Genomic DNA, 11,690 nt, shown 5'->3' with positions numbered 1-11,690 from the left:
TCCTTCTGTCCTGGTTTAGTTCATCTTTATCATGAGCTTTAGCGTCTCATAATTTGAGACGCTAAAGCTTGAATTGATAATATCATCTACACTTCTATCCAAGTTTTCAAAGTCAAAGAACAAAAGTTTAAAAAAAAATAAATAAATAAAAACATAAGGCAGCATTTTTTATATTTATAGAATACCCAGTGCCAGTTTGAAATTCTAATAATCACATTTTATAGGGTTCCCAGGGCTTTTTTTCTGCATGCCTGAACTTTGTGCTTCACTGTCGATGGCTCTCTTTAATTCATGCCTGTTTTTTTTTCTTCCACTTTTTGTGATTCTGATCACATCTCCCTAAACACAGGCATCGAGAAGAAGCCCCCTTTCCATGCGAGGGGAGATAGTTGACTTTTGCTTCATGTGTGCCAGAATCAGGACAGAACACAGCATATCACGAACATGTGCTGTGTACAAAATAAAATCAAAGTGACTGCTTGATTTATTTATTTTCAATTTTTACTGATTTATGCTTCCTAATGCGTTTGCCAGTTGGATGTGTGTGTATGTGTGTGTTTCTTCTGAGGGGAAATTTATGCAAATAATAGCTTGGGATGCATGTTGGAACAGTCGATAGGAGCAACTAAACACTGAGCAAGAACCATCTTGCACCAGCAGGCATTAAGCAATAAATTGAAGAATGTGGAATCCTTATTCTGGGAAAAAAACTATTTTCTTGTTTCCGTAACACAATACCTAAATAAATCAAAATGTTTGATGTGTAAAAATAAATTTGCATCTGATTTAAAAGAAACACAAAAAAAGGAAGCCCATATTAAAAGAAAATATTTTCTGAGAATATATGCTTGATTTGTTATATCAATAAATTATTTAACTGAGTAAATATGGAAAATGCATCTGAGCTACACCTATATTCAAATAAAATAATTTAAGGCTGATAAACACACTAAATATGAAACGATATTAATCTTGCATGGTTCAAGATCAGTCTCTAGATCTCTAAAATATAGTTACTGATGTGGAAATGTTATTCTATAATATAAGCTTATTACATGACTCAAATCAACACTGGCCTGTACAGTCTGTAAACCTCATGACTTGATGGAATAGCAACAACTATATTAATATCAACAAGAAACAAGGAGTGCTTATAACTTTAAGTACCACAAAGCACTGCACATTATCTGCTCAGACTGAACTTCTCATACTGCGCAGATCTGAGGCATAATTTAATGATTTCCATAATGGGCATTTCATGAAGATAGCTACACCATTCATTTCTTTATATCAAGTTAGGAGGAAGACAAGAAAAGCATGGCTGAACATTAGGACAACATGTACTTTCACATCTGAAAAATAAAGCTAAAACTGCATAACAAGCTTACTTTTTGCTTCTGCCAAATCTATGTAGAGGGTGAAAAAGCAGTAAGTTATGCAGATAACAAACTGACTGTGAAATCATGGTACTCTGCGCGTCTTCCAAAAGAGGAATGGCTTTATTTTTCTATTGTTGTTAGCTGTTGATTATCAACAAGTAACTTCTTTTTTATATAATGTATTTATTTTATATATATTTTCCTTCTTATCAGCAGATAACATTTCACTTACAAAGTTTGATCTGGGAATGCTGAGATGCCCCAAAAAGAAGCTTAATGGAGAAAAACATTAATAAAATTATAAAAATATACAAAGCAGAGTAGTGTAGCTTTAACAAGTTATGCTATACTGTATTTGTGTGCAGAAATGTAATAACATATTTTTTTATGCTATGTTCTATTTTGTTATATTAACACGAACCCATCATCATGTCCGCAGTTACCATTGTAGGCAAGGATTTATGCAAACTAAAAGCAGTTTTATCATAATCCATGAAATCAGATCCTGACAAATCAGAAGTTGTAATATTCCTTTTTGGTGTTTGGTGAAAAATACTAATTTAGCTGGACAGGCCCCCATGGCGATATTCAGAGAAAGCAAATGTAAATCATCAGACCACAGTTAACTTTGTATTTTTAAAAAAAGAAGCAACTTTAAAGTCTGCAGGTTAAACTTCAGTTAATATTGCAACAAAAAGCTCTCAAACTTGGTCAAATGGGAGTTTCTTTAATCAGTGAGTTGTATCTGAATAGAAAATATGAGCTTAGCACTCAACAACACACCCAGCACAGTTTTAATGTTCATGTTTAATGAAGCGAGGAGGATCTCTGCAGTTAAATGTGTTTTCTCTCCACTGATGTTGCAAAACCATCTAAATAGACGTAATTGCTCAGGGAGGAAAAAGACTGCAAACAAACTATGCTACAATAAACTAGAATCAAGGTGTTGGAATGTGAAACACTGCTGTCAACACACCAGAAGCAATGAGACCTTGTTTTCTTTCTTTCCTTCTCTCTTTCTTATTTTAAGAAAAAAATAAGTGTTTTAGGAATTCTGGGGTCACTTTCTAATAGACAGATATCTTTAGTCAAAGTTTCAAAAAAGTATTTTTCTTTACATTTAGTAAAAAAAAAAGAAAAAATAAGACATCTCTACCCGTTAGTGCTTTGTTTTGAAGATACTATAACATAAATAGACAATTTATTTTCAGTGTTCAGAACAGACAGTTCCAGTGTTACTGGAAAACTAACAAACTCCACCATATTCCAGTTGGCAGCACAGGGTTTAACACAGTTCTCCACTCAAATCTCGGCGCAACACATTGCACCGTACGTACAAAATGTTCTTCATTTCTATAGACTTCTGACACAGGCCCCAGCCAACTTTAGAGGCATCAGGTCAAGATTCACTTAAACTCCCCTTTAGTGAAAATTTGACAAAATCTATCAGTTTTGTTCATCATACTTGACAGATCTCTCGCAGTCACCTCACAACAGCTGCTGTCGTTTTTGTTTTGTTTTTTTTCCATTGTTTTTCCTTTAATCAATATCCATATTACTCTGAGTTCCTCTCCGTCTAAGTCTCGTGAACTGAGCAGTTACAATTCCCAGAATGTAAAGCACAATTCCCGCCGAGGGCCTTATTCCTCATGGGTAGTCCCAACTTCACTGTGGATACATCAGTTCATAAGCACAATCTTTATGTGACAGTAAAGTTCTGGGCTATTACCTACTGATATTTAGCAATTACTTTCTGAAAAGCAATTAGATAGATTCTGCTGTGCAAAACGATGCCATGAAGAGCTGATAGTGTAAATTCCATTTGTTCAGTTTTCAAAATTCTTGCTGCTCGAAGACACACTGATATCTGACTCTCTCAGGTCTTCCTCATTCAGCTAGTCCTTGGTGCTTCACCTCCCGACACGAGCTCCTTGCGTCCTTATTTGCAGGTAAACACCTCCGTCCTCTCGCTGCACGTGTTGCATTTGACGAAGCAGCACCACTGGAACTTACAGTTGCACTGCCACACTTTGGTGTACTGGTGTGTGTTGTAGCCCCGACCGCAGCACATGAGGTCGCAGCCGTCCGTATGCGGTGAGGTGCGGTTGCACAGGCGTCCCTGTGTTCCCACGCTCCCTGTGGCTGCGTCCTCCTCGCAGTAGTTGGGTGACCGCTCAATGTAAACAAGGTCTGTCTCCATGGGCTTGCGATAGCCCTGAGTCTGCTTTACCTTGAGGTGGGTGGGCTGGCGCAGTCGGTTAGCCCGGACTACCTCCACATGCACAGCTTCGTTGTACTTGTCCTTGAGTACGTAGCCAATCTCACGAAACTTTGGAAGTGTAGTCCAGCAGGTCTTAGTGGTGCAGGAGCCAGAGACGCCGTGACACTTGCACTCTAGCTTCATCCTTTCTTCTAAAACCTACAGAGTGAAAGACCAAACAACATGCACATGTATTATTTATAGCCAGATATTACCAAACAATATGCCTACTCTCAGTTACTGGCAAGAAAACTACCAACATACTTTTAATACCTACAAACACGTTCTGTTTCTTTAACTCATCACTCAAAATTACACTCTCACTCGCCTCGTATGTATGCATGAAAACAAGAAGGTATTTCATATATGCTTCTGGTAAGTGATGATTGTGCTGGTGACTTGTTGCCACATGCACTGATTCTGACGTATCCATCTGATCTCTGTGAAACAGACTAATCCAAACTTCTTTTTTTTTTATTTTCAGCCAAGCATTGCATGCAGTAGCACGTTATGAAAAAAAGGGGAAATTGTGTTCACTGGTAATATCGCATCCTGTAATTTTCTCTATCTTCTCTGAACCACATCAGTGGAAGAGGAAAATAAACATAAGTCTCATGCAGCCATCAGCCAACTTGGATGACTTGAATCGCACCAGGAAAGGCATTGCATGTGCATTTTTAAACAAGACTATTAATCGTTCACAACTGGACAGGACATTTAAGGATGATTTGACTCCTAAAACAACATTCAAATATTTAAAACTAAATCATCTGACCAAATGGATCGCATGGAGAAAAGGTTTAAATAAGATAAGGTAACATTTAATTATACTAATTTACATTACTTAGGAGGGTTTTCCTCCTCCAGACCTGGTTTTCCTTGAGGTCATCTGAGACATATGGAAACCAAGAAAGTTCTCTGTCTAATCCTGAAGCGTATGGTAAGTATTGCATGCTGTTTGACCATACCAAAGTGTCAGTCCTTTGTTCTTGAGACTAAGAAATTCATTAAATGAAAGGCCTAAAACTGATTAATTATTCTTAAATGCAAAGGCAGAAGAAGAAGAAGAGGTAATGTTCAAATGGTTTCTATTACCACATCTGTATCAGACCTGATATGAGTCTTTTAATCCAATTGTAGAACCCCTGACTTGTTAGAGTAAAGCATGTCTTTGTTGTAAAAGATGTTGGTTGCTTGTGTAGCTTTTTTCCTGGCTCCTGGCCCTTCCAGAGGCACAAGTCATCCTGCTTCTATCCAGTACTCATAAATGTACACAAGTGACGTGCAGTATCCCTGTCGGACTTGTCTAGGTACACAAGTGATCCCAGATTCCCAGTTTGAGGACATTTGATTGAAAAAACATGAGTCCCCCTGAATACATAAAAGCTGGGATCAGCTGTCAGTTTTGCCACAGATGTTGATTCAGAGTGAAGATTTCCAAAAATGCACAGCACAAAAACCACAAGGAATGCCTGGCATAAGGAGTCTGACAAATGCATGGAAACATTTACTTAAACTCTGTCCATCAAAGCCTCTGATCTGTTACTGATTAGTCCAATATGACCAGATTGCCATCTAAAGATTGCTAGTCAGACTACACCCCCCCCCCCCCCCCCTTGCAAGATTTAAGGGATGTGGTGTTTCAGTGGGTGTTCTGTTACATTCATTTTGGTCACAGAATCTAGTCTTGTAATAGTCTTCTGTTTAGATGATGCTCATATCAGTGATTGGAAAACAAAATCTCAGCTACATCCCATTCAAGGCGTGCTCCCTTCCCTCATCAGGATCAGGACTATTTTATTTGACTACTTTTATTTAAAAAACTTTCTGTTTTACACAACTACAATATATCCATAATATCAGAGGTGCTCTGAACAATCTTTTACATAGACCAGAACTTACAGCTGTTTTCAGTATCTGCTAGTTATCTGATCTGCAAATGACTCATGAACTATGTGTGTGTGGTCAAGCAGATTCTGAGATGTTTAAGATGAATAATTAGCAAGTGTTAGTTTCCTAGCTCTGCAGTGAGAACAGGAACGGTGCCAACTCTGACATACCAACATGCCAGGACCCTGGCATGCAGCACAGACCCTATCAGTCTGCTGTGTTAACACCAGCATTGTCAGCCTGCTTTCACACCCTGAATAGATGCAGTCAAATGGCAGTGACATGTTTTGGTATTGTGCAGACAACTGCAATAATATCCTGTTCCTGACTTTACACTTCATAATTCCATGAAAAGAACTGGAAAGGAGGAATGGCAGTCCTCCATCTGGCAACCACTGGCCAGGCTGCATGCTCCCAGTGGACAATATAAAGCTCAAGTTATTAATGAGATCCATTTGTCAGCATACCATCATTAATTTTATTTACCTCTCACGCATTAGCTCTCTTTCTATCCTCTATGGCTGTTCTCAGAGGACTAATGGCAAACAAACATGTGCATAATGAAGTTTGCCAACACACTCGCTCATAAATAATAGACTCCCTCCCAAGATAAAAAAAAGGCATTAACTGACTCAAGCAAAACAAGCTGCTGAAAGGTTAACGGGGTGATCAATTACTCAACATCTTGATCAGTCACAGTCGTCCATCACAAGACTTTGTGACACGCATTTATCTGCATCTATTTATGAACTCACATTTGTTCTGCATCTTTAAGATGGGCATTATTTTATGTTATCTATAACTAATAACTGACTTAAAACATATTTTTTGTATGATGACTTTCTATCTCCCTACCAACTTTCTTGTGTTCCGCCCCTTCAGCACACTGATTGTACCTTTATATTTCTCACACTTCCCCAGCTTCATTTTGCATTAACCGATTAATTTTTCAGTTGTGTTGTAATGAGGCCTCCGATACCATTTATTGCCAAATACAAATCATTAAGAACATCTCAGGCTCTTCTGAGGATGTTTGTGCTCTCAGGACAGTCTTTTGTCATGCTGCTGTGGATTCTTCTCAAACAGAGCCCCTGCCAAATAAAAATTTGTTTGAAATGATGGAACCATATTTAATCCTTTTTGCTAGAAGTTGAAAATGAAAATGTGTGTACTTGGCATGTTTATTATAATCCATCTTTGTACAGAAAAATCTATAACAATAAGGTCAAACTCAGAGGAGGATCTTTTTGTGATATTACGGTGTTTTCATTCATCTTCTATTATTGACTCTATATCTTCAATTAAGGAGACTCAACCTCAAGTGTAATTTTCTCAAAAGAAATGCAGCAAATTATGAGCATCAGAGACTTTCTTTACCTTTCTGCCTGCCTCATTGTTATGCAAGTTCATCAAGCGACGGGAAGTCTTTTTTATCTCACGTGCATCCACGAACCGGCGTGAGAACTCGATGCCATACTTGATGTCAGCTGAGCAGCCTCCCCACTTCCAGCCTTCTTCCTGATTGTAATATCCCTGCTTCTCCCGGTCACAGCCACACTGGCTTAGGTTGCCTTGGCTGCATGCAGCTGTGATAGCGTGGGCCACCCCCGCTGCTGTGATGGCATAGGTGAATGCTGCTTCCCGACTGCCTGAAGGAGAGAGAAAACCGTTTTTTGTTTGTTTGTTTTTTTAGAGCATATAAATAAAATAAAAAACTTGAAAGACATGGATGAGCTGAACACAAACTTTTAGCATGCTTATTTTGTTTCAACACCAAATAGTGCACAATACTTCTTTCGCTTAAACAGTGCAGAATTTAGAAACTGGCACGTTGTCACAAATTTATCTTCCCTCTTCTAAGCTTCCCTCCTGCACCTTGGTATAAATGTGGTCTTATTTCCGACCGCAAAATCCTTGGGCCCAGCCTGTGAGAGAGCAGCGCTGGAATTCCAGAGTGAGGAAAGCTGGTGTAGGTGCTGTCCAAAGTGCTGAATTCCTCTGCAGGAGCACCTTGTAACTGCTGCCCACACTTGACACAGCTGGGGTCTGCAGGTCTTGCTGTCTCTCTCGTACCAACCACTGACAACAAAAGAAATACTCTATATTGTCTAAGCAGGATGCTACAAGGAGTGCAAAACACAAGATCAGCAGCTGCATCTACATCTAGTAGTGTTTATAATTAATATGTTTACTTTTGTTAATCCAGCTGTATTTTTTGGCCCAAATTTCCAAGGCTGTTTATGACTTGAGAAAATGTTGTGGTTGTTGAGGCTAAAACAGCCTTTCATGATTCTGAAGAAATTTAAAAAGAGTATTAAAAAGTTTATTTTGCAGCAAAAGCTGCAATTTGGACAATGAATTCAATTTCGGCCAGGGTCATTCAGTGTGAGCTTGCATGTGGGTCTGCATTTGTCTGAGTTTGTTCAGGATTCTCTGGTTTGACAGGTGATTATGGGTTGAGAGTAAATGCTTTATGTTGGCCCTGTGATGGACTGGTGATCACTTAGGGGGGTACACCGCCTCTCATTTTTCGACAGCTCAGATAGGATCCATCTCCCTGCAACTATTAAGAGGATAAAAAAGACATATGGAAATAATTTGTTGCAAAATTCATTCAAATAATACATTTTTTTACTTTATTAACATTATTTTTCCTGAAGCAAAATGTGAAATCCACACATATTTTAACTGTGGTAACATACCTTTAGCAGCTGGAAGCAGAATATTTGGACATTTTTCCTTCACAATTGATGAATGTAATCCTTATACTTTATTTTAGGCTAAAATAAGCCTAATCTCAGCACTAAAATAAGTTATGTGGTTGTCATGGAATTATGTTATTATTACTCATTTCTAGGGAATGTAAGCGATGGATTTTCAGATAAAAAGGGAGCCACAGAGCTGGGGGGAACAGATTTGGCCACAAGGATGATGACAACAGGCATACTATAGTATTCCTTTCCCTTCCGAAATATCTCAGAGCCCTCTACTATTCTCCTGACATCTACAGAGGGCTCTGACTTAAAAGGCATCTCCTGGTCTAAAGAAGGCTGTGGGTTATTACAACCCTACTCTCCCTTCAAGTGGAAGGGGCCAAGCATCAGAAACAAGGCTAACCACAGAGTGTTTTAAGGGGCCTTTCAGCCTTTGGAAAGGAATGTTTTCTGAGTCTTTTGATGTGTGTTGTGTAATGTACTCAGTTGCAATTATTGGAATCTCTAGGTAAAATGTGTTTTTATTTTTTTTAGTTTTTTCCCCTGTACTTCAGAGACCCAAAAGCTCCTTGATAATTTATCATCTCTCTAATGGTTCTCAGCAGAACAGCTTAGAGGCTTTTTCAATCAGTCTGTTAACATAAACAAATAAAGTTTTTTAAAAATCCTGAAAACTTAGCTTCTCGTCCTGGTTGTAAGAGGACGTCACAAACTGCAGGAGTTTTGGGCGTGATCTGCCAAAGACAGATCAAAAATCCCAATGGTGGAAATTCCTCTCCGACTGATGTTATTTGTAAGTAAAGTCTGCTCATATTTTAAATAAGAAGTGTAATTATTTTTTTAAAGAATCATTACTGGGCATAACCGGCCAAGTCCTTGCATGTTGTATTTCGCTACATTTTGTGCATTACAAACTCAAACATGTCAGATGCTATCATGAGGTTGGAGTTTAAGTAAATATATAAAACATTTAGAGAACAAAGAGAAGTTAGATCCCTTCTGAGTCTAGTAAAACACTAATGTAAGAATAAACTAACAGATCCAGTGCAATAGCTTCCAATGCTATCAATAAAAAAAACATTCAGAATTTGCAGATGTAGTTACAATTGTGTCCAGCAAAAACAGAGGTAATATCCTAAAAGGAGCAAATGAAGGAAATGTTTAGCCTACATCTATAAAGATAACTCAAAACAGCTAGGACGCAAAATTTAAAATGCTTTAAACATAACAGATAAATACAGTACGGTCTAAATGATTTAGTCTGGCCATAAAAGCTTAAAAATGTTGTTAGCGCAGTCCAGTCTAAACAAAGACTGAAAGCATTAGCTGTAATTTACAACAGTGTGTCAGATAAAACAGGGAGGGGGCTGTTTCTAAAATGTTAAAGGGAAAATAGCTATTTATGTGGAAAATAAAACATCATTTAGTTGGATTCAGTGTGTTTTCTCTCAGTTTATTAGCAGGTATCGTTTTATAGCTAATAAGAACTAAGATTTAACAAGCTACCAAGGGAAGTTTGAACACCAAAAACAAGTCTTTCTTCTTTGTGGAGAGCAAATATTAAGTAAAATTTCTGTTCTCAATGCAACTTTACTATGGATAAAATAAATAAAACAAATGACAAATTAAAAAAGTAAAAGTGGGAGTACCACAAGGTTCTGTTTTAGGCTCATTGCTGTTTACTTTGTATATAAATGATCTCCCATTGGTATTTGAAGATGATATAAAAAATCCAGATGTATGCAGATCATACAGTCATCTTTACACATGGAAAGGATGCTAATCCCAGTAACTGCAAAACTATTAATTGATATGGAAACAAAACAGGTCTTACTCTAAATATAAGGAAAACAGGAACTATTTATTTCACTAACAAATCCATGTAAACTTTCCCCAAAAAAGTGTAGACACAGAAAATATAGCTAATGTAACTAAGTTAAAATACCTGAGAATTTACACTAGACCCAAGGCTCTGTTTTAAAAAACACTTAAATGGATGACTTGCACTGTGAAATACACTTTCGGTCAAAACTTTGGACACACCTACCGTTTAGATTTAATGGCAAAATGGCACAGATACATATACCCGTTAGATTTAAAGACAAATGTGTCCAAACTTTGGACTAGTACTGTGTAGCCATGAACAATATAGGTGCATCTGAAACTCAGACTGGATGAAACAAAAATATTTTTAAACACTATGATTATATCATGTTTCTTCTATTATATCTCATACTGGTCTTAATCAAATACGAGGATTTTGAAGCCCCACAAGAAAACATGACAGTATCATCGTTGCCATATGCTTACCAGAAATAATATATTTTCAGGTGTACGCTTGGTCTTATAAAATAAATTATGCACAGCCCTGCACCTCCACCACCTAAGGCAGGGGTTTTCAGCTCCAGTCCTCAATGTACTTTAATTCATCCTAATGTCACAATTGTTAGACAGTTGTTAGACACAAACACCTCATTGCCTCTTTTGCGTTTTTGCAAAGTGTGAGTTTTTATTTATTTTTGTTACCATTAATACGCATATTGGTATCTTCTGTATTGTACGGAATGAGCTTTCTGGACACTGTATGAGTTTGCACTTTTTGCCAAGTATATTTTTGTAATGCACTTCTTGTCCATCCATCCATCCATTATTTATACCGCTTTGTCCAATTAAGGGTCGCAGAGAAGCTGGAGCCTAACCCAGCATTTTCGCAGGTGAGAGGAAGGGTACACCCTGGACAGGTCACCAGTCCACCACAGGCCCAACACAGAGAGAGACACACAAACATTCACACTCACACTCTCTCCTAGGGAGAATTTAGAGTGACCAATTAACGTAACTTAGGTAAGGTTAGGTATGCATTTCTGGGATCTGTTGTAAATCCTTTTTTTTTTCTTCTTCTTCTTTTTTTCTTTTAATTCTTATATTCTCATATAATCTCTGTGCATCTCTACTCAGTCTGGTCTGAGTTGCTGTACATGTTCCCAGACAATTAAACTACTAAAATAAAAAAATATATAAAGATAAATAAATAAAAATTAACTTATATGCTATTACTCTTGTGCACTAAGTTTTTAGGAATATCTTTCATTTAATATGTATTTAATTTACACACTGCTAAATGTACTACATTTATGCAGCTGTTTGCAGCTGTTATTCATTTCAGTTCCTCTTCATAGGAACATTTACACCTCTTATTCTGGTCTCATGGGTATTTTCTGAACTCTCATAGATGTTTTCACCCAAAGCCAATGTTAATTTCCTATCCTGGGACTGGCACTCTTGAGCTAATACCATGGCCACAGGTTTGCCCAAGAGGACTGACTCACAACCACTTACTTTTTTGGTTAGCAGCAGTGCTGTGCCCCACCAGCTTGTGGTAACATTTTGCTGCCCCCACCTCACACACACACACACACACACACACACACACATACACATTCACAA

The 11,690-nt window shown here is 37.7% G+C and overlaps 1 protein-coding gene across 2 annotated transcripts in view; it reads right to left on the bottom strand.

Moving 5' to 3' along the window:
- Positions 1 to 2,018: 2,018 nt before the first annotated feature.
- wnt7bb (wingless-type MMTV integration site family, member 7Bb) overlaps positions 2,019 to 11,690 on the bottom strand; it is a 31,723-nt gene continuing 22,051 nt past the window's right edge. For both annotated transcript variants that reach the window (XM_041998165.1, XM_041998164.1), the window contains exons 3-4: positions 6,907 to 7,178; positions 2,019 to 3,798 (exon numbers count right to left, since the gene is read on the bottom strand). In XM_041998165.1, coding sequence (XP_041854099.1) covers positions 3,319 to 3,798; positions 6,907 to 7,178 — 752 coding nt within the window. In that variant the 3' untranslated portion in view covers positions 2,019 to 3,318. The remainder of the gene's footprint in view (positions 3,799 to 6,906; positions 7,179 to 11,690) is intronic.

The sequence above is a fragment of the Melanotaenia boesemani genome, chromosome 10 (genome assembly GCF_017639745.1).
Source record: "Melanotaenia boesemani isolate fMelBoe1 chromosome 10, fMelBoe1.pri, whole genome shotgun sequence".
NCBI lineage: Eukaryota > Metazoa > Chordata > Actinopteri > Atheriniformes > Melanotaeniidae > Melanotaenia > Melanotaenia boesemani.
Note: the sequence above shows the minus strand (reverse complement) of the source record. Positions and strands in the feature narration are given on the sequence as shown.